Raw genomic sequence first — 21,986 nt, 5'->3', positions numbered from 1 at the left:
AGCTGTTCAGAAGAAGGAGGAAGAAGAAGAAGGTTTCTCTAGCTCCACCTATAGGTGACAACCAGGCAGGTCTATGCAAATTAGCTGTTCAGAAGAAGGAGGGGGGCAGTTTCTCCAGCGCCACCTACAGGTGACAACCAGGCAGGTCTATGCAAATTAGCTGTTCAGAAGAAGGAGGAAGAAGAAGAAGGTTTCTCTAGCTCCACCTATAGGTGACAACCAGGTAGGTCTATGCAAATTAGCTGTTCAGAAGAAGGAGGGGGGCAGTTTCTCCAGCGCCACCTACAGGTGACAACCAGGTAGGTCTATGCAAATTAGCTGTTCAGAAGAAGGAGGAAGAAGAAGAAGGTTTCTCTAGCTCCACCTACAGGTGACAACCAGGCAGGTCTATGCAAATTAGCTGTTCAGAAGAAGGAGGGGGGGCCGTTTCTCCAGCGCCACCTATGGATAATAGTTATAAAGATAACTATTGTTCATGGCCATAGAAGTAAGTGACCACATATCTGTCTAGCAAGGATGAGAAGGGTGGATGTCATTGTATTTATGGGGGGGGGGGCTATATCCTTCACTACTAGTATGTTGCCTGACACTGGAACAAAGACATGCATGCTATATAGACTGCAGTGGGGTCCCAGTCCAGCACTGTTCTGATTCCTCTCTTCTCTAATACCGTATATACTGTTCCCCGCCTGGCTCATGTCCCTCCACCGTTGCCCTCTCCCTGTAAATAATCCCGGCACGTTGCGACTCAGCGCCTTGGCCCAGATATTAAAGTGACCCAGTAAATATTAATGTTGGAGGTAAAATGCAGCATTGGCCGTTCCGGTTTGGCAAGTGTTGTCAAGCGACCGCAGGGGTCTACAGGACGCCATCTGCCAGGCAAATAGCAACTGGCAGCGCAGACAGCCACATCCCAGGCTAAAGATACACAATAGTCAGAAGCAAATGTCACTGTCCCATAGGGGGGTGACAGATACTATCTGCCTGGCAGATGACGGTGCGGCGGCACGACAGGATCTTCTGCCATCCGAGGCAATTTATCACTACAAGGTTCTGCCCCAGTGAGTATAGTCCCTGGTGGCCTGGGTGACTTTCACTCTCCCCCAAATGGATGAGAGTTTTGGTTAGACTTTGCCTCCACTCCTCACCCGGATCATGGGAACGTTAAGCAGCAAGGCGATTGGACACCGCAGGCTCTAAGCGTCTGCTGCGGGTTCAGTATAACACTCCATTACTCTCAGCGTCTTGATCATGCGAGCATGCGACAATGCAAGAGGTGTGGCACTGTTTATCAGCATAGCATTATAAGCATCAATTTCATAAGGATGGATGCCGGCTGATCAATACTTGTCATTTCCATGACAGAAAGAAGAGAACTGTGTGGTCATACAGTCACAGCTGCACAGTCCTCTCTATCCCCTCCCTGCACTCATCTCTATGATCCTAGAGAGAGCTGTGTGGTCATACAGATACAGCAGCACAATCCTCTCTATCCCCTCCCTGCACTCATCTCTATGCTCATAGAGAGAGCTGTGTGGTCATACAGATACAGAAGAACAGTGCTCTCTATCCCCTCTCTGCACTCATCTCTATGATCACACAGTAACAGCTGCACTATCTCTATGATCATAGAGAACTGTGTGGTCATAGTTACAGCTGCACAGTTCTCTCTTTCCCCTCCCTGCACTCATCTCTATGACCATAGAGAGAACTGTGTGTTCATATAGTTACAGCAGCACAGTGCTCTCTATATTCTCCCTGCACTCATCTCTATAGTCATAGAACTGTGTGTCTATCCAGTTACAGCTGCACAGTCATCTTTCTCTCCTCCCTGCACTCATTTCTATGATCATGAAGAAAACTGTGTGGCCATACAGTTACAGCTGCACAGTCCTCTCTATACCCTCCCTGCACTCATCTTTATGATGATTTCTATGATCATGAGGGTTTAACGGAGACTGTGCAGCTGTAACTGTATGACCGCACAGTTCTCTCTATGATCATAGAGATGAATGCAGGGAGGGGATAGGGAGCACTGTGCAGCTGTAACTATATGACCACACAGTTCTCTCTATGATTATAGAGATGAGTGCAGGGAGGGGATAGGGAGCACTGTGCAGCTTTAACTATATGGTCACATATTTCTCTCTAGGATCATAGAGATGAGTGCAGGGAGGGGAGAGAGAGTACTGTGCAGCTGTAACTATATGACCATAAGAAACGGAATCAGTGTTTAAATTGCTATGGACCATTAACAACAGAGAGTGAATGAGGAGTATTGCCACTACAATCAAAGTTGCCCACTTTAGTCACTGGGTGTAACTGCACTGTAGTCAGCTATATAGTCTGTAGGGCCTTTACAGGACTGGTGTCCACCACTGTGTGATCAGAACATTGGTCTTCATATGGGGGGGGCTGTATCGGTATGGTAGAATTATTGCGTCATAATGTGCTAATATATGGTCACGGTGTGGCAGTATGATCTGACTACACAGGGTAAGTTTGTAGTCTGTAACTATGGAGACACATAGCAGTGCATAGGAGCTGTAAACACAACACGACAGTGGATTTCTTTTACATTGCTGTAGATGCACTGGAGCGATATAACGGCTATAAGCCTCTCCCTCCCTATTACACGACAATAACATCAGGATTGTTGTTTACACTGATGCTCCGCAATTCTATATTTGCACAATGGATCCGCAGGTAAACAGATGAGATCAGCGGCTATTTACGTCACTTTGCTGCCTGCTGCAACTCCTGGGTCAGGTTTCATCATGGAGGATGAAAGGGAAAAAGCCGGTCACAGCACCGAGACACCTGCAAAGTCACTACAGACACCAGCGGGGGGGGGGGGGGGGGGGGGGGATGACTGCACAAAGGGGACCAGCAAAAGGCAACGTCTGTCAATGAGCGCGTAGAGGTGACAGCGCAGGAACTGCAGGACACTACAGGTCCTTATAATAGTGCGAGAGTGGCTGATACCAGAGAGTAATAGATTGTATATACCCGTCCTACAGTTCCCCCCCCCCCCCCCTCCCAGCCTGACATGGCTGATACCAGAGAGTAATAGACTGTACATACCTGTCCTACACCCCCCCCCCCCCAGCCTGACATGGCTGATACCAGAGAGTAATAGATTGTATATACCTGTCCTACACCCCCCCCCAGCCTGACATGGCTGATACCAGAGAGTAATAGATTGTATATACCTGTCCTACACACCCCCCCCCAGCCTGACATGGCTGATACCAGAGAGTAATAGATTGTATATACCTGTCCTACAGTCACCTCCCCCCCCCCAGCCTGACATGGCTGATACCAGAGAGTAATAGATTGTATATACCTGTCCTACAGTCACCTCCCCCCCCCCCCAGCCTGACATGGCTGATATCAGAGAGTAATAGATTGTATATACCTGTCCTACAGTCACCTCCCCCCCCCCCCCCAGCCTGACATGGCTGATATCAGAGAGTAATAGATTGTATATACCTGTCCTACAGTCACCTCCCCCCCCCCCCCCCCCCCAGCCTGACATGGCTGATACCAGAGAGTAATAGATTGTATATACCTGTGCTATACAGTGCTCTCTGCTGCCACCTCTGTCCATGTCAGGAACTGTCCAGAGCAGCAGCAAATCCCCATAATCCCCATAGAAAACCTCTCCTGCTCTGGGCAGTTCCTGACATGGACAAAGGTGGCAGCAGAGAGCACTGTGTCAGACTGTAGAGAATACACCACTTCCTGCAGGACATACAGCAGCTGATAAGTATTGGAAGATTGGAGATTTTTTTTAATAGAAGTAAATTACAAATCCCTGGCACTTTCTGGCACCAGTTGACTTAAAAGAAAACATTTCTTGGTGAAATATGTGTAAGTAACAATGAATGAGGAGAGGCTTCCCTGTAATCCGGCCTCCGTCACCTCCCGGGGATTCCTCCCTGACCTGATTACTCCATTTATATTCATGGTGGCCAGCTGGATTTTATTTGTTGTGGTTGTTTTTGTTCTATCACCCAGGGAGGGAAGTAATGGCGGCCGGGAGAGCGCGCGGCGTTTGATGGGGTTTGGAGATGGAAGTTATTTCGCCTCCCGGTAACTAGGAGACAGCAGATTACGACATGAAAAAATAAATGGGAACGGAGGGAAGAGCGGAGACATCAAGGGGCCTTTGTGTTTGCAGGAGATTCTGTCACATGTAGCGACCGGCCGCCAGAGTTTCTTCTGAGCGCGGATGATAAAAGTCATGAAAGGCGAAATTAGATTCCGGATTTAAATAGATGTCTCTTCTGTGCTGTATAGCGGCAGAAAGCGTGCGGGGAGGGAGGCCGGGCATGCTCCACGCCGCCCAAGGTCTGACTCCCAAATAGGAGTGGAAGCCGCTATAACACGGGCAATCTCAGAGAGAAGCATGAGAGGATGACCAGGAAGCCGCCATAACACGGGCAATCTCAGCGGTGCTGTGGAGGGATGGAGGACGACCGCCAGGTGGGAAGCCGCTATAACACAGGCAATCTCAGAGAGAAGCATTAGAGGATGACCAGGAAGCCGCTATAACATGGGCAATGTCAGCGTTGCTGCGGAGGGATGGAGGACGACCGCCAGGCGGGAAGCCGCTATAACACGGGCAATATCAGAGAGAAGCATTAAAGGATGACCAGGAAGCTGCCATAACACGGGCAATCTCAGCGCTGCTGTGGAGGGATGGAGGACGACCGCCAGCCAGGAAGCCGCCATAACACGGGCAATCTCAGAGATAAGCATTAGAGGATGACCAGGAAGCCGCTATGACATGGGCAATGTCAGCGCTGCTGCGGAGGGATGGAGGACGACCACCAGCCAGGAAGCCGCCATAACACGGGCAATCTCAGAGATAAGCATTAGAGGATGACCAGGAAGCCGCTATAACACGGGCAATCTCAGCGCTGCTGCGGAGGGATGGATGACGACCACCAGCCAGAAAGCCGCTATAACACGGGCAATGTCAGCGCTGCTGCGGAGTGATTGTGGATGACCGCCAGCCACGAAACGGCTATAACACGGGCAATGTCAGACAGAAGCATTACTGCTGCTGCGGACTGATGAGGGCGACCGCCGGCCAGGAAGCCGCAATACTCAGCCCGGTATTGGGTTGCACAGCAGTATTCTCTTTTATTATAAGCCCAGGGCGCTCAGATGGATGGAACGTCCCTCTCCGGGATTTACGTCCCGTCACCAGGGAAGACTGCAGACAGATCTCCAACAAGTGGAGGATATTCCTCTCCTGAAATACTCTGTGCTGCTATGGAAGCTCCCTCAGTGCTATATACTTCTGTCCTCCTTCTCACATCATGCAGCCTAGCCCGCGCCTCCATTACTATAGGATTGGACAGGATGAGATCTGCAAGTTTCTCTCCTGAAATACTCTGTGCTGAGACAGAAGCTTTGGCCGTGCTATTAGTGTCAGACTGTCCGTTGCCTTTGTAACATCAGGATTCGGCAGTGGTCACATGATGGAGCCTGGCCTGTGTACCCTACCTTTATTACATGTAAGGACAGGTGGAGATCTGCATATGCCTCTCCTGAAACACTCTGTGCTGCTCTGAAAACCTTCAGTTGGTTTCCTTTTCTCTCTTGTATTGCATGCAGCCCTGACCTCACATACAACATTCAAGTAGAACAGAGAGCACAGTGTGCGGCAGTATTATATTCAGGGCACAGTGTGCGGCAGTATTATATTCAGGGCACAGTGTGCGGCAGTATTATATTCAGAATGCACAGTGTGTGGCAGTATTATATTCAGAATGCACAGTGTGCGGCAGTATTATATTCAGGGCACAGTGTGCGGCAGTATTATATTCAGAATGCACAGTGTGCGGCAGTATTATATTCAGGGAGCACAGTGTGCGGCAGTATTATATTCAGGGGGCACAGTGTGCGGCAGTATTATATTCAGGGGGCACAGTGTGCGGCAGTATTATATTCAGGGGGCACAGCGTGCGGCAGTATTATATTCAGGGGGCACAGCGTGTGGCAGTATTATATTCAGAATGCACAGCGTGCGGCAGTATTATATTCAGGGGGCACAGTGTGCGGCAGTATTATATTCAGGGGGCACAGTGTGCGGCAGTATTATATTCAGGGGGCACAGTGTGCGGCAGTATTATATTCAGGGGGCACAGTGTGCGGCAGTATTATATTCAGGGGGCACAGTGTGCGGCAGTATTATATTCAGGGAGCACAGTGTCTGGCAGTATTATATTCAGGGCACAGTGTGTGGCAGTATTATATTCAGGGGCACAGTGTGCGGCAGTATTATATTCAGGGAGCACAGTGTGCGGCAGTATTATATTCAGGGCACAGTGTGTGGCAGTATTATATTCAGGAGGCACAGTATGTGGCAGTATTATATTCAGGAGGCACAGTATGTGGCAGTATTATATTCAGAATGCACAGTGTGCGGCAGTATTATATTCAGAATGCACAGTGTGCGGCAGTATTATATTCAGGGAGCACAGTGTGCGGCAGTACTATATTCAGGGGGCACAGTGTGCGGCAGTACTATATTCAGGGGGCACAGTGTGCGGCAGTATTATATTCAGAATGCACAGTGTGCGGCAGTATTATATTCAGAATGCACAGTGTGCGGCAGTATTATATTCAGAAAGCACAGTGTGCGGCAGTATTATATTCAGAAAGCACAGTGTGCGGCAGTATTATATTCAGGGCACAGTGTGTGGCAGTATTATATTCAGGAGGCACAGTATGTGGCAGTATTATATTCAGAATGCACAGTGTGTGGCAGTATTATATTCAGAATGCACAGTGTGCGGCAGTATTATATTCAGGGAGCACAGTGTGCGGCAGTACTATATTCAGGGGGCACAGTGTGCGGCAGTACTATATTCAGGGGGCACAGTGTGCGGCAGTATTATATTCAGAATGCACAGTGTGCGGCAGTATTATATTCAGAATGCACAGTGTGCGGCAGTATTATATTCAGAATGCACAGTGTGCGGCAGTATTATATTCAGGGAGCACAGTGTGCGGCAGTACTATATTCAGGAGGCACAGTATGTGGCAGTATTATATTCAGGAGGCACAGTGTGCGGCAGTATTATATTCAGGGAGCACAGTGTCTGGCAGTATTATATTCAGGAGGCACAGTATGTGGCAGTATTATATTCAGGAGGCACAGTATGTGGCAGTATTATATTCAGGGCACTGTGTGCGGCAGTATTATATTTAGGGCACTGTGTGCGGCAGTATAAATATTTAGAGGCACAGTATGTGGCTGTATTATATTTAGAGGCACAGTGTTTGGCAGTATTATATTCAGGGGGCACAGTGTCTGGCAGTATTATATTCAGGGGGCACAGTGTCTGGTAGTATTATATTCAGGGGGCACAGTGTCTGGCAGTATTATATTCAGGGGGCACAGCGTGTGGCAGTTTTATTTTCAGGGGGCACAGCGTGTGGCAGTATTATTTTCAGGGGGCACAGCATGTGGCAGTATTATTTTCAGGGGGCACAGCGTGTGGCAGTATTATTTTAGGGGGCACAGCGTGTGGCAGTATTATTTTCAAGGGGCAGAGTGTGTGGCAGTATTATTTTCAGGGGGCACAGCGTGTGGCAGTATTATTTTCAGGGGGCACAGTGGAGCATATGGGATGGGCAATCTGTTTATCCGCCTGCTGCTTTCGAAGTCCATGCTACTCCGTGCTGCTCCACCCCGGGTGCCTGGAAAAGCTGGATCCAGTCCTGGGAAACTTTTCCCAGTACTGGATCCAGCTTTTCCAGGCACCCAGGGTGGAGTGGCACGGACTTCAAAGGCAGACGGCTGATGAGCAGATTGCTGAGCGAACAAAGCGATTCACTTTATTGGTGCTGTAAATTCGCTCATCTCCATTCAGGAGACATATTAAACAATGTGTCTTCAGACAGAGGGTGTAAGTAAACCGTATAGACCAGTCATTGTCAGTAAAAGTCACCATGACAGTCTGGACTGTATCAGCCCATACGGTCTACAGAGTGATGGTGGGTGGCAGTGTTCTTGTTTGTGAAATTCCCAGCATCCAGGATTAAAATGACTTGGAAATAATCACAGAGATTGGCTTTGGCATTCTCCATATGAAACAAGTCTCTTTCTGATTATATAGATATATGGAATTGGTACTGGTACTGTATTTGAGTGCTGTATGGTATGAGCTTGGTTCTGTTACTGTATTTAAATCAGGAGCTTTATTCCAGCATTGTAGCTATTCATTGAGGCTGTTTCCAGGCTTGATTCTGTTACTGTATTTGTTACTGTGCTGGTTTGTTCTATGTTCCTGGTTCTGTATCATGAGATTGTATCTAGTACTGTATGTTAGGAGTTTGGAGTTAATGCCATGTTATGTTCTCTTTTCAGGTACTGCATATTGGTTCTGGTACTGAATGTATGTTAAGATCTTGGCTCTAGCACTGAATATATTTCGTTTTTCTGGTACTGCACGTTATGGGCTTCGTTCTGGTTCTGTGCCTCTGTGCTAAGCTTGGTTCTAGAACGGTATCTCTGCATTCAGCTTGATTCTGGCACTGTAGCTCTGCAGAGAGTTTGGTTCCGGTACTGTATTTATATTATAATATTGGTTTTGGTACTGAATATTATAATATTGGTCCTGGTACGGTATTTAAATTATCATATTGGTTCTTTTACTGTATTCATGTATTAATATTGGCTCTGGCACATTATATTAAGACCTTGGCTCCAGCACTGAATAGATTTAGTTTGGACTGCATGGTATGGGCTTGGATCTAGTTCTGTATCTCTGCACTGAGCTTGGTTCTGGTACTCCATGTTATGGGCTTGGATCTAGTTCTGTATCTCTGCATTGAGCTTGGTTCTGGTACTCCATGTTATGGGCTTTGATCTAGTTCTGTATCTTTGCATTGAGCTTGGTTCTGGTACACTGTGTTATGGGCTTGGATCTAGTTCTGTATCTCTACATTGAGCTTAGTTCCGGTACTGCATGTTATGGGCTTGGATCTAGTTCTGCATCTCTGCACTGAGCTTGGTTCTGGTACTGTATGTTATGGTCTTGGATCTAGTTCTGTATCTCTGCACTGAGCTTGGTTCTGATACTCCATGTTATGGGCTTGGATCTAGTTTTGTTTCTCTGCACTGAGCTTGGTTCTGGTACTCCATGTTATGGGCTTGGATCTAGTTCTGTATCTTTGCATTGAGCTTGGTTCTGGTACTCCATGTTATGGGCTTTGATCTAGTTCTGTATCTTTGCATTGAGCTTGGTTCTGGTACACTGTGTTATGGGCTTGGATCTAGTTCTGTATCTCTGCATTGAGCTTAGTTCCAGTACTGCATGTCATGGGCTTGGATCTAGTTCTGCATCTCTGCACTGAGCTTGGTTCTGGTACTGTATGTTATGGGCTTGGATCTAGTTTTGTATCTCTGCACTGAGCTTGGTTCTGGTACTCCATGTTATGGGCTTGGATCTAGTTCTGTATCTTTGCACTGAGCTTGGTTCTGGTACTGTATGTTATGGGCTTGGATCTAGTTCTGTATCTCTGCACTGAGTTTAGTTCTGGTTCTGTATGTTATGGGCTTGGATCTAGTTCTGTATCTCTGCACTGAGCTTGGTTCTGCTTCTGTATGTTATGGGCTTGGATCTAGTTCTGTATCTCTGCACTGAGCTTGGTTCTGGTACTGTATTCATTTAGTTTAAGGATACATTAACCACCACAAGCTTTACCATAGACACTTCGCACATAAACCTTTGTCTACCAGGGAATCTGTTTTTTAACCTCCCACCCCTTGGGGACCCTACCCCTTCCATTGCTTGTGATTTCCACCTTATCTCAACCTTTGTCCACTGCCCTTATCACATGGAGCCAAAGCCACAGAAGTGACAGACATATCACAGAGATGCAGTTGCCTGGGGAAGTCAGCTGTATGTGGCAGATTACCATCAGGTCATCTGAAGATCAACAGCTAAATCCTAGTCCCAACCCCTGCCCCTATGGGATTGTGCTAACCCCACTCCCCATAGATAGCGGTATTAAAAAAAGTACTGTTCATCCTGGTCTTCCTGTTTCACGAACACCAGACCTACAGACAGACCTCCAGCTGCTCCGCCAGTGTGTGCATGAAAGAGTAAATATACTGCATTAACCTGACACGCTCCACACAAACACAAGAGACTATAGAACAAGTGAATGGCGGTGATGGAATTCAGGCATGTAGCTAGAGGAAGGAAATAATAGAGGAGATGATGCATCCTACATCTACAATACAAATACAGTCAAGGAGCCGACTCCATTGACCTTATGTACAGCTGCACATTCCCCTATAGAGAGAAGTGCGGTATCACATGCCAGGAGTCAAACATCTGAGCGTGCTTCACGTGTACGGAACACAGGACAGGAAGAAAAACATCACTACTATAACACATATAAAATATTATATATATACACACACACATACATACACACATATACACACCGAGGAGCATCTAAATCTGCTGAAATACTCTGTGCTGCTGGGACGCCTCTCTTTCCAATCTAACCTGTAACACAGACATTCCCCTCCTATGACTAGGACACTGCTTCTGTCCCAACATCATCCCCTGAGTGGACAGGTCACAATCCTCACCAACTTACCTCCTAAAATACTCTGTGCTGCTGGGAACGCTCCTCTTTTCAGTCTATAACTTTTCATTTCTGTATTCCCTTTAAGAGCTGGAGACTGCTCTCGTCACAAGCAGCCCCATCATCATCATCATATAGTAGGTAGCTTACTGTCTCCCCTGAAATACTCTGTGCTGCTAGGAGCCCTTCTTTTTTTCAGTCACTTAAAGGGGTAAATAATTATTTCAAATCAACTGGTGACAGAAAGTGTCAGCGATTTGTAATTTACTCATCATCTGCTGTATGTCCTGCAGGAAGTGGTGTATTCTCTCCAGTCTGACACAGTGCTCTCTGCTGCCACCTCTGTCCATGTCAGGAACTGTCCAGAGCAGGAGAGGTTTTCTTGTTCAATGTTTTTTGCTGCTGCTCTGGACAGTTCCTGACATGGACAGAGGTGGCAGCAGAGAGCACTATGTCAGACTGGGGAGAATACACCACTTCCTGCAGGACAAACAGCAGCTGATAAGTACTGGAAGACTGAAGATTGAAGATTTTTTTAATAGAAGTAAATTACAAATCTATATAACTTTTTGACACCAGGTGATTTGAAAGAACCCCTTTAACTACCATCTTTGTATTCCATAGACCAACACACTGCTTTGCCCTCACCAACCTTATCCCATGGGTGAACAGGTCAATGACTCCCCGTCCTCCCTATAAGATCCACACCCATCTACTGAAACACTCTGTGCTGCTGGAAGCTCTTTTCTTTTCAGTCTCTTAACTACCATGTCTGGCAGACCTGTCCTAACATCGTAACAAAAGGTCATTGCCCTGACTCCTCTCCTTAAATCCTCTGTGCTGCTGTGGGCCCTGTTCCTACCCCCTTATAACATACAGGTAGGTCCTCACTAACATAGGCCGATGAGTGAACAAGGCACTGCCCCCACCCCCACGGGATCTAAAATACTCTGTGCTGCTGGTGACCCTGTTCTTTCCATCTTTCTCATCCACCGACTGGCTACATAGACCCGTCCCCTCCTAAATCTGGAATGGGATACGGTTTTCGGCTCGTGTAGCAGCGGTTAGTAACCTTTTATTTTTATAAATGTTTTCATAGGGGTTTTATATTGTACTTTCCCTGTGCAATTTATGGTGACAATATGTGTAATAAAGCCAGAGATTGCCAATCTAACAATCCGCATAAGTCACCGCACAATAAGGTTACATTAATGCCGCCACATGTGATGCCAGTCTCTAAAAGGTGCCGATAATAACAGGATGTGAAATGCATATTCAAGAGCAAAGCGCCACTCTGTAATATAGTATAATATGTTCCCTATAAAGGAGAGCCACACCCAGACATTTACTGCACAGGAGAGCGCACAGCACAAGCTACAGCGAGCGCAGCTCCGGAGAACACCACACTATACAGCTCTGCTTACTCATCCTCTATATAGAAGCAGTATATTCCTGTATATAGGAGCAGTATTATAGTAGTTATATTCCTGTATATAGGGGGCAGTATTATAGTAGTATATTCCTGTATATAGGGGGCAGTATTATAGTAGTAATATTCCTGTATATAGGGGGCAGTATTATAGTAGTTATATTCCTGTATATAGGAGCAGTATTATAGTAGTTATATCCCTGTATATAGGAGCAGTATTATAGTAGTTATATTCCTGTATATAGGAGCAGTATTATAGTAGTTATATTCCTGTATATAGGGGCAGTATTATAGTAGTTATATTCCTGTATATAGGAGCGGTATTATAGTAGTTATATCCCTGTATATAGGAGCGGTATTATAGTAGTTATATTCCTGTATATAGGAGCGGTATTATAGTAGTTATATTCCTGTATATAGGATCAGTATTATAGTAGTTATATTCCTGTATATAGGAGCAGTATTATAGTAGTATATTCCTGTATATAGGAGCAGTATTATAGTAGTTATATTCCTGTATATAGGGGCAGTATTATAGTAGTTATATTCCTGTATATAGGAGCAGTATTATAGTAGTTATATTCCTGTATATAGGGAGCAGTATTATAGTAGTTATATTCCTGTATATAGGAGCGGTATTATAGTAGTTATATTCCTGTATATGGGAGCAGTATTATAGTAGTTATATGCCTGTATATAGGAGCAGTATTATAGTAGTTATATTCCTGTATATAGGGGGCAGTATTATAGTAGTTATATCCCTGTATATAGGGGCAGTATTATAGTAGTTATATTCCTGTATATAGGAGCAGTATTATAGTAGTTATATTCCTGTATATAGGAGCAGTATTATAGTAGTTATATCCCTGTATATAGGAGGCAGTATTATAGTAGTTATATTCCTGTATATAGGAGCAGTATTATAGTAGTTATATTCCTGTATATAGGAGCAGTATTATAGTAGTTATATTCTTGTATATAGGAGGCAGTATTATACTAGTTATATCCCTGTATATAGGGAGCAGTATTATAGTAGTTATATTCCTGTATATAGGAGCAGTATTATAGTAGTATATTCCTGTATATAGGAGCAGTATTATAGTAGTTATATTCTTGTATATAGGGAGCAGTATTATAGTAGTTATATTCCTGTATATAGGGGGCAGTATTATAGTAGTTATATTCCTGTATATAGGAGGCAGTATTATAGTAGTATATTCCTGTATATAGGAGCAGTATTATAGTAGTTATATTCTTGTATATAGGGAGCAGTATTATAGTAGTTATATTCCTGTATATAGGAGCAGTATTATAGTAGTTATATTCCTGTATATAGGGAGCAGTATTATAGTAGTTATATTCCTGTATATAGCAGCAGTATTATAGTAGCTATATTCCTGTATATAGGAGCAGTATTATAGTAGTTATATTCCTGTATATAGGAGCAGTATTATAGTAGTTATATTCTTGTATATAGGAGGCAGTATTATACTAGTTATATCCCTGTATATAGGGAGCAGTATTATAGTAGTTATATTCCTGTATATAGGAGCAGTATTATAGTAGTTACATCCTTGTATATAGGGGGCAGTATTATAGTAGTTATATTCCTGTATATAGGAGGCAGTATTATAGTAGTTATATTCCTGTATATAGGAGGCAGTATTATAGTAGTATATTCCTGTATATAGGAGCAGTATTATAGTAGTTATATTCTTGTATATAGGGAGCAGTATTATAGTAGTTATATTCCTGTATATAGGGGGCAGTATTATAGTAGTTATATTCCTGTATATAGGAGGCAGTATTATAGTAGTATATTCCTGTATATAGGAGCAGTATTATAGTAGTTATATTCTTGTATATAGGGAGCAGTATTATAGTAGTTATATTCCTGTATATAGGAGCAGTATTATAGTAGTTATATTCCTGTATATAGGAGCAGTATTATAGTAGTTATATTCCTGTATATAGCAGCAGTATTATAGTAGTTATATTCCTGTATATAGGAGCAGTATTATAGTAGTTATATTCCTGTATATAGGAGCAGTATTATAGTAGTTATATTCCTGTATATAGGGAGCAGTATTATAGTAGTTATATTCCTGTATATAGCAGCAGTATTATAGTAGCTATATTCCTGTATATAGGAGCAGTATTATACTACTTATATTGTACATACATGGAACATCTTTGACAATTCTAAGTGAAGCTGTCTTGTATCAGAGCTTTATATTGTCAGGATTTGTGTGGCGGATAATTCTAAGAATGAATATGGATATCTGTGCGTCATATGTGAATGTAACAGATGGATAGAACTTAGTAACTGACTGTTCTAGTGGGTTCTTGGATGGAGTTTGATGACAGATCTGCCCACATGATCCCGCCTCACACAGAACCGAGGGAACAAAACAGAGGCCTTATGAGCTCATGGTCGAGATGAAGGAGATGCAATCCATCCAGTTAGCTAAATTACAGTGACACCAAGATGTAGCAGAGCTGAGTTGTGTCATCAGACCCAATGCAAATATTACACAGTCAGTTTACTTACACTCCTACATAACAACCATAGAGATGGGAACCTGCGCAAAGGGACTGACTCAGCTCCGCTCATCTGTCACAGTCATCTCTTACATCAGTCTGGTAGGAACATCCAAGCAGAAAAGTACAGAGTGATCTAATGTGACATTACAGGAGATCTCACTTCTCGTCTGACATGTGGATCAAAGAGCTTTGGTCTCGTAGATGTTGGCGCTGGTGGCCTTCTCCCTGAATGGATCACAGTCCCTTATATCAATGGGTGCTTATCCTTCATGGGCGCCGACAATACAAGATCGTCACACTCCTCTCCTGAAATACTCTGTGCTGCTGTGGACATGCTGTATGCAATCTGTCTCTCTCAGTCTTCCTTACATCATGCCCCCATCACCACAAGGTCTGCACACTCGTCTTCTGAAATACTCTGTGCTGCTGTGGACATGCTGTATGCAATCTGTCTCTCTCAGTCTTCCTTACATCATGCCCCCATCACCACAAGGTCAGCACACTCGTCTTCTGAAATACTCTGTGCTGCTGTGGACATGCTGTATGCAATCTGTCTCTCTCAGTCTTCCTTACATCATGCCCCCATCACCACAAGGTCAGCACACTCGTCTTCTGAAATACTCTGTGCTGCTGTGGACATGCTGTATGCAATCTGTCTCTCTCAGTCTTCCTTACATCATGCCCCCATCACCACAAGGTCAGCACACTCGTCTTCTGAAATACTCTGTGCTGCTGTGGACATGCTGTATGCAATCTGTCTCTCTCAGTCTTCCTTACATCATGCCCCCATCACCACAAGGTCAGCACACTCGTCTTCTGAAATACTCTGTGCTGCTGTGGACATGCTGTATGCAATCTATCTCTCTCAGTCTTCCTTACATCATGCCCCCATCACCACAAGGTCAGCACACTCGTCTTCTGAAATACTCTGTGCTGCTGTGGACATGCTGTATGCAATCTGCCTCTCTCAGTCTTCCTTACATCATGCCCCCATCACCACAAGGTCAGCACACTCGTCTTCTGAAATACTCTGTGCTGCTGTGGACATGCTGTATGCAATCTGTCTCTCTCAGTCTTCTTTACATCATGTCCCTGTCAGCACACTCGTCTTCTGAAATACTCTGTGCTGCTGTGGACATGGTATATATGCAATCTGTCTCTCTCAGTCTTGCTTGCATTATGCCCTCATCACCACAAGGTCTGCACTCATCTTCTGAAATACTCTGTGCTGCTGTGGACATGCTGTATGCAATCTGTCTCTCTCAGTCTTCCTTACATCATGCCCCCATCACCACAAGGTCAGCACACTCGTCTTCTGAAATACTCTGTGCTGCTGTGGACATGCTGTATGCAATCTGTCTCTCTCAGTCTTCCTTACATCATGTCCCTGTCAGCACACTCGTCTTCTGAAATACTCTGTGCTGCTGTGGACATGGTATATATGCAATCTGTCTCTCTCAGTCTTGCTTGCATTATGCCCTCATCACCACAAGGTCTGCACTCATCTTCTGAAATACTCTGTGCTGCTGTGGACATGTTATATACACACTATCATTCTCTTGCTTCCATTCCCCATGTTGCATGATGCTCCCCTCACCACAAGGTCAGCACACTCGTCTTCTTAAATACTCTGTGCTGCTTTGGACATGCTATATACACTCTCTTACTCTCTCTTCCTTCCATTGCCTTTGTTGCATGATGCTCCTGCCACCTTCAACCCTGTTCTTACTAATATGAGTAGACAGGTCACTTTCCACCCATAAGATCAGCACACTGACACTATGATCTGACTGGATACAGGATGCTTTGCCCCCCTCTCCCCATAGTAAGTTACAGATACAGGAGGTAAAGGCGGCACCTGGGGGGCCTATGTATATAATGGTTATAGGGGCTGCAGAGCTAGCAGGCCCCTGAAGACTCACATAAGTAATCCCTATTACAGGTAGCACACAGTAAGTGGAGGGGCCCTGTTACAGCCACGTGCCTCCAGCAGGCAAGGAGTTAATCCGCTGTAATCTCCGGCACATGTCAAGTCAGCGACTGCACGCTGCAAATCTGAATAACTCCAAATCACAAGTGAAGCATGGAGTAGATGATCCAATTTTATGTAAGTACCTCCTTACTTAGCTCTCCTGATTACGGGGTTAGCACCTGCAAATGGAAAACAATACTATTCGCAGCATTAACATTCATGAGACTAGGACACCCTGCGCCAATCTCACTTCTGAAATGAAATCACATTAAGATGCGACTTCTCTGGGAGGCGCTCCGCCAGTAATTGCGATTTTAAACATTATTCCAGAAAGATTTAGTTTAGTTTTCCATTGGCATAATTAGGATTAGATGCAGATATGGTCATATACTTAGAGACCATAATATATATATATATATACACACACATACATACATATATATATATATATATACACACAAATAAATATATATATATATATATATATATATATATATATATATATATATATATATACACACACACACACACACACACACTACATGACAATACATAATGCATCCATACACATAACCACATTACATGTACACATACATGCAAGCAAACATAATACCTACATACAAGCACACAGATACATACATACTAGCAACACATATACACACATACACACACACACCCATAATACATACACATATAGGCATAATAAGTTTATGCAAACATATCTATGATACATGCATGCACTGATGCACACATAGATGGAATACTTACATACATTCATGCACATACATAAAATACACTCAAAGAGGCGCGCGCACACACACACACACACACACACACAATACTATACATACTTGCACACACAAATTGGTATAAACACAGATACATACCAGGCAATTACATACATACATGCGCACAGATATCTAGGTATAAAACATACACAGAAATATAACATTCATACATATACCCACACAAATATAGGCTTCTTACACAGATCTACCAGGCATACAGTATACATGCAAATGAAGACATACCCGGGCATATACCTCCATACCAGGCATATACATGCGCACACAGACCTGCCCAGCCATATACCTCCATACCAGGCATATACATGCACATACAGACCTACGTGGGCATATACCTCCATACCAGGCATATACATGCACATACAGACCTACGTGGGCATATACCTCCATACCAGGCATAGGCACTCTAAAAATAGGCCTATACAACCAAATACACACATATAGGTATAAGAATGGATAGACGGGCTCATACACACACATCCGAATGCATCCAGGGGTAAGAGGAGAGAACTATCAGTCTCCCTGTAACCCACACTGTAAGGCTGCATTCACATGTGCAGTTTTTTTATGCAGTTTTTTTGGGGCCAAACACAGGAGTGTATCCAAAAGAGAGAAGTATCAGTCTTCATACTATGGGGTATGGGCTGCACATTTCCATCCATGTGTATTCAGGCCATACATCAATCAGCATAAAGGATGTGTATGAACGCTACACGTGTATCTATATAGGTGTACAAACACCCACTACTTCTGCCGTATAGCAATAGGTGTCTGTGACGTTGCGGCCCCAGCACGGTGTGATGCGTTTCGCCCCACGTGTTTCTGCAAAATCAGGATTGGACCTAAAAGGAAAAGGGGGGCGAGGGATAAAACATGGGTGACACAGGTTACACCCCATCACTACATGTAGTCTCATCCATATCATTGGGTATTCACTATGACGTTTGGGGGTGCAGTGCATGTACCCCCAAAAAACAATAAGGGCAGTACATTGCAACTAGAATGCAAGACCCCCCTCCGCCATCTAACATTAAGGGGGTGCAGCTTTAGAACTGGAGGAGTCCCCCCATACATTGTATCCATCCTCCTAGCACAGGTATTAGTGAAGTTGTCACCTTCTCATTGCTTCACACATAATAGCTAATGATATGTAATGTATCATACACCCCCTCCCCCGCCACACACACTTACCCCTATTCCACAGTCACCCCAAGACAGAGGCGGGCGCCCCCTTCCATGCCTCCTATCCCCCCTAGAATGATTAGGCAGTCATCCCCTGTCCTGCAGCTTCCCCCAGACTGAAAACACATTAAATATTCATGGGAAATGATCCTCCCGTGGACTTTTTCTATTGCTGATCAAGAAAACGCTGGCGATAGGAATCCTTTGAAGGGTGGTGAGCGGTTTTCTGCCTAATTCACCTGTGTAAGAGACTTCAAAGAAGACAACCCAGAGCCGAAGGCAAGGAGACTGGGATCTGGGCAAGGAGGCTGGGATCTGGGCAAGGAGGCTGGGATCTGGGCAAGGAGGCTGGGATCTGGGCAAGGAGGCTGGGATAAGTCATCATCTAGGTGATACATATATACATACATTGTATATAGCGGAGCATTCTATTCAACGGATACACACAAGTTCAGCCGCCTTCCCAGACACTGGGAGCCATGGTGCAATGAGGACACCAACAGATAACCTATATTACTGCTGGGACTGAGAAAGATTCAGATTAATGTGCGTATTAGTGGAAGTATGAAGATTTCAGTGCAATATACCATCTTTATATACACTATATACCATTGCCCAGTGCTAGGTCTGTCAGTGCCCCCCTATATACCATTACCCAGTACTAGGGCTGTCAGTGCCCCCCTATATACCATCACCCAGTGCTAGGGCTGTCAGTGCCCCCCTATATACCATTACCCAGTACTAGGGCTGTCAGTGCCCCCTATATACCATTACCCAGTGCTAGGGCTGTCAGTGCCCCCCTATATACCATCGCCCAGTGCTAGGGCTGTCAGTGCCCCTCTATATACCATTGCCCAGTGCTAGGGCTGTCAGTGCCCCCCTATATACCATTGCCCAGTGCTAGAGCTGTCAGTGCCCCCCTATATACCATTCCCCAGTGCTAGGGCTGTCAGTGCCCCCCTATGCAGACCTGCACCATTACTCAGAGATTGGGCTGTCAGTGCCCCCCTATATACCATCACCCAGTGCTAGGGCTGTCAGTGCCCCCCTATAAACCATCACCCAGAGCTACGGCTGTCAGTGCCCCCCTATATACCATCGCCCAGTGCTAGGGCTGTCAGTGCCCCCCTATATACCATCACCCAGTGCTAGGGCTGTCAGTGCCCCCCTATATACCATCACCCAGTGCTAGGGCTGTCAGTGCCCCCCTATATACCATCACCCAGTGCTAGGGCTGTCAGTGCCCCCCTATATACCATCACCCAGTGCTAGGGCTGTCAGTGCCCCCCTATATACCATCACCCAGTGCTAGGGCTGTCAGTGACCCCTATATACCATCGCCCAGTGCTAGGGCTGTCAGTGCCCCCATATATACCATCGCCCAGTGCTAGGGCTGTCAGTGCCCCTCTATATACCATTGCCCAGTGCTAGGGCTGTCAGTGCCCCCCTATATACCATTGCCCAGTGCTAGAGCTGTCAGTGCCCCCCTATATACCATTCCCCAGTGCTAGGGCTGTCAGTGCCCCCCTATGCAGACCTGCACCATTACTCAGAGATTGGGCTGTCAGTGCCCCCCTATATACCATTGCCCAGTGCTAGAGCTGTCAGTGCCCCCCTAAATACCATCGCCCAGTGCTAGGGCTGTCAGTGCCCCCCTATGCAGACCTGCACCATTACTCAGAGATTGGGCTGTCAGTGCCCCCCTATATACCATCGCCCAGTGCTAGGGCTGTCAGTACCCCCATATATACCATCGCCCAGAGCTAGGGCTGTCAGTGCCCCCCTATATACCATCACCCAGAGCTACGGCTGTCAGTGCCCCCCTATATACCATCGCCCAGTGCTAGGGCTGTCAGTGCCCCCCTATATACCATCACCCAGTGCTAGGGCTGTCAGTGCCCCCCTATGCAGACCTGCACCATTACCCAGAGATTGGGCTGTCAGTCCAGAAATCATCATGTCTGAAACATTTAGCACATTTTATCGGCAGCAAAGAAAGTGACGGTCACGCTGCATACAGTACAGTCTAACACCATGCCAGGTATTACACAGGTGTCATATGGGGGACCCTCCAGCTCCCCAGCTGCATGCATTATCCACCTAGCACCCTGCTCCTGCCACACATTATCATCATCTCCTCGTATGCCATTCGCAGCTCATGCCCATTGTTAATGAGAGACACAGGCAGCTGACATTTACATGAGATCTCTGGAAAGATTATGGACATCTCCAGAGCTGCTCCTGCAGTGGCTCAATGCACTGACTTCCAATAAAGCTGATGTCCTAGATGGGGAAGGTGACATCTGTCATTGCTAAGCTAAGCAGCACCGCCTGGACAGGAGCAGGAGGGGGGGAGCCATTGGGGAGCTGGAGAAAGTTTTAGGGGAGTAGTGCAAGGTGCCAAGGGTATAGGCTGGTGGTGCTATGCCAAGTGCATATACATAATTGAGATTTATACATTGCATATGGAAGAGGACAGGTGCAACCCACTAAGAAATGATGATATACATGTCCTTGCCTAGTGGTGTGGAGTAGCAGATTTAAGGACAGGCTATAGTGCAGGTGCCAAGTGACTACTACATTAGACCATGCAGAGAGCACACACATCCAGCTGTGCCAAGCAGTGATGTACCATGCAAGCTGGCAACCTTGGAAACTACCCACTCTGCAAGCAGATTGAACAGCAACAGTAAAGACAATGGTAGAATATGTCACCTGCAGCATCTCCCATCTCCATATCATCATACTGCTGGAAGAAGCCACTCCACACACCCTGCAAGCCAAGCACTGGAGCATAGGAGAGACAATAGTCCTATACAGATGCCACCTGCACACACTCAGCACAGAACAGTAGGCAATGCCCATCCTCTCCCTGCCCATCCTCTCCTTACCTGCTTTAGCTATGAGCACACAAGCCAGCAATGCAAACACCCCATCCATTTGTAGATTGTGCAGAATTGTCCTTAGACTGGAAGCAGCAAATAATCCTCATCCAGTTTGTTGGAGACTGAAAGTTGTGCAGCTCCCTGGAAGGCTGGTGTGAGACTGAGCTGTGCAAGCTCCTAGAGGATGAGATCTGGGCACACACCACTCATCAATGAGGGGGAAGCTGACTGCAAACACCAAGCCTATTGCACTCTGCTACACCTCCCCAGCAATGCAAGCAGCCTCCTGCTCCTATCCATCAGCACAGGCAGAGCTGTCACAGTGCATGGAGGTGCCAGCATGGTGGAGGAGGGGAGCACAGGACCAGCCAGGGGCTGATTCACCCTCATGGGAGATTTTTGGTTTCTTCTCACACCAGAAACTCCAGCTTGTAGATGTAGGGGCTGTGCAGAAAGCCTGAGCTCAGGAACTTGCACTCATGTGCTGCTGGAGGAACATCACCTACTACTGGCTCTATGGAGGCATCAGGGGGCAGCACAGGTGC

At 45.7% G+C, this 21,986-nt stretch overlaps 1 protein-coding gene across 3 annotated transcripts in view; it reads right to left on the bottom strand.

Moving 5' to 3' along the window:
• NELL1 (neural EGFL like 1) overlaps positions 1–21,592 on the bottom strand; it is a 445,407-nt gene extending 423,815 nt beyond the window's left edge. For all 3 annotated transcript variants that reach the window (XM_069968052.1, XM_069968055.1, XM_069968054.1), the window contains exon 1: positions 21,448–21,592. In XM_069968052.1, the coding sequence (XP_069824153.1) occupies positions 21,448–21,496 (49 nt within the window). In that variant the 5' untranslated portion in view covers positions 21,497–21,592. The remainder of the gene's footprint in view (positions 1–21,447) is intronic.
• Positions 21,593–21,986: the final 394 nt, after the last annotated feature.

This window comes from Dendropsophus ebraccatus, chromosome 4 (genome assembly GCF_027789765.1).
Source record: "Dendropsophus ebraccatus isolate aDenEbr1 chromosome 4, aDenEbr1.pat, whole genome shotgun sequence".
In the NCBI taxonomy this organism is placed as follows: Eukaryota; Metazoa; Chordata; class Amphibia; order Anura; family Hylidae; genus Dendropsophus; species Dendropsophus ebraccatus.
Note: the sequence above shows the minus strand (reverse complement) of the source record. Positions and strands in the feature narration are given on the sequence as shown.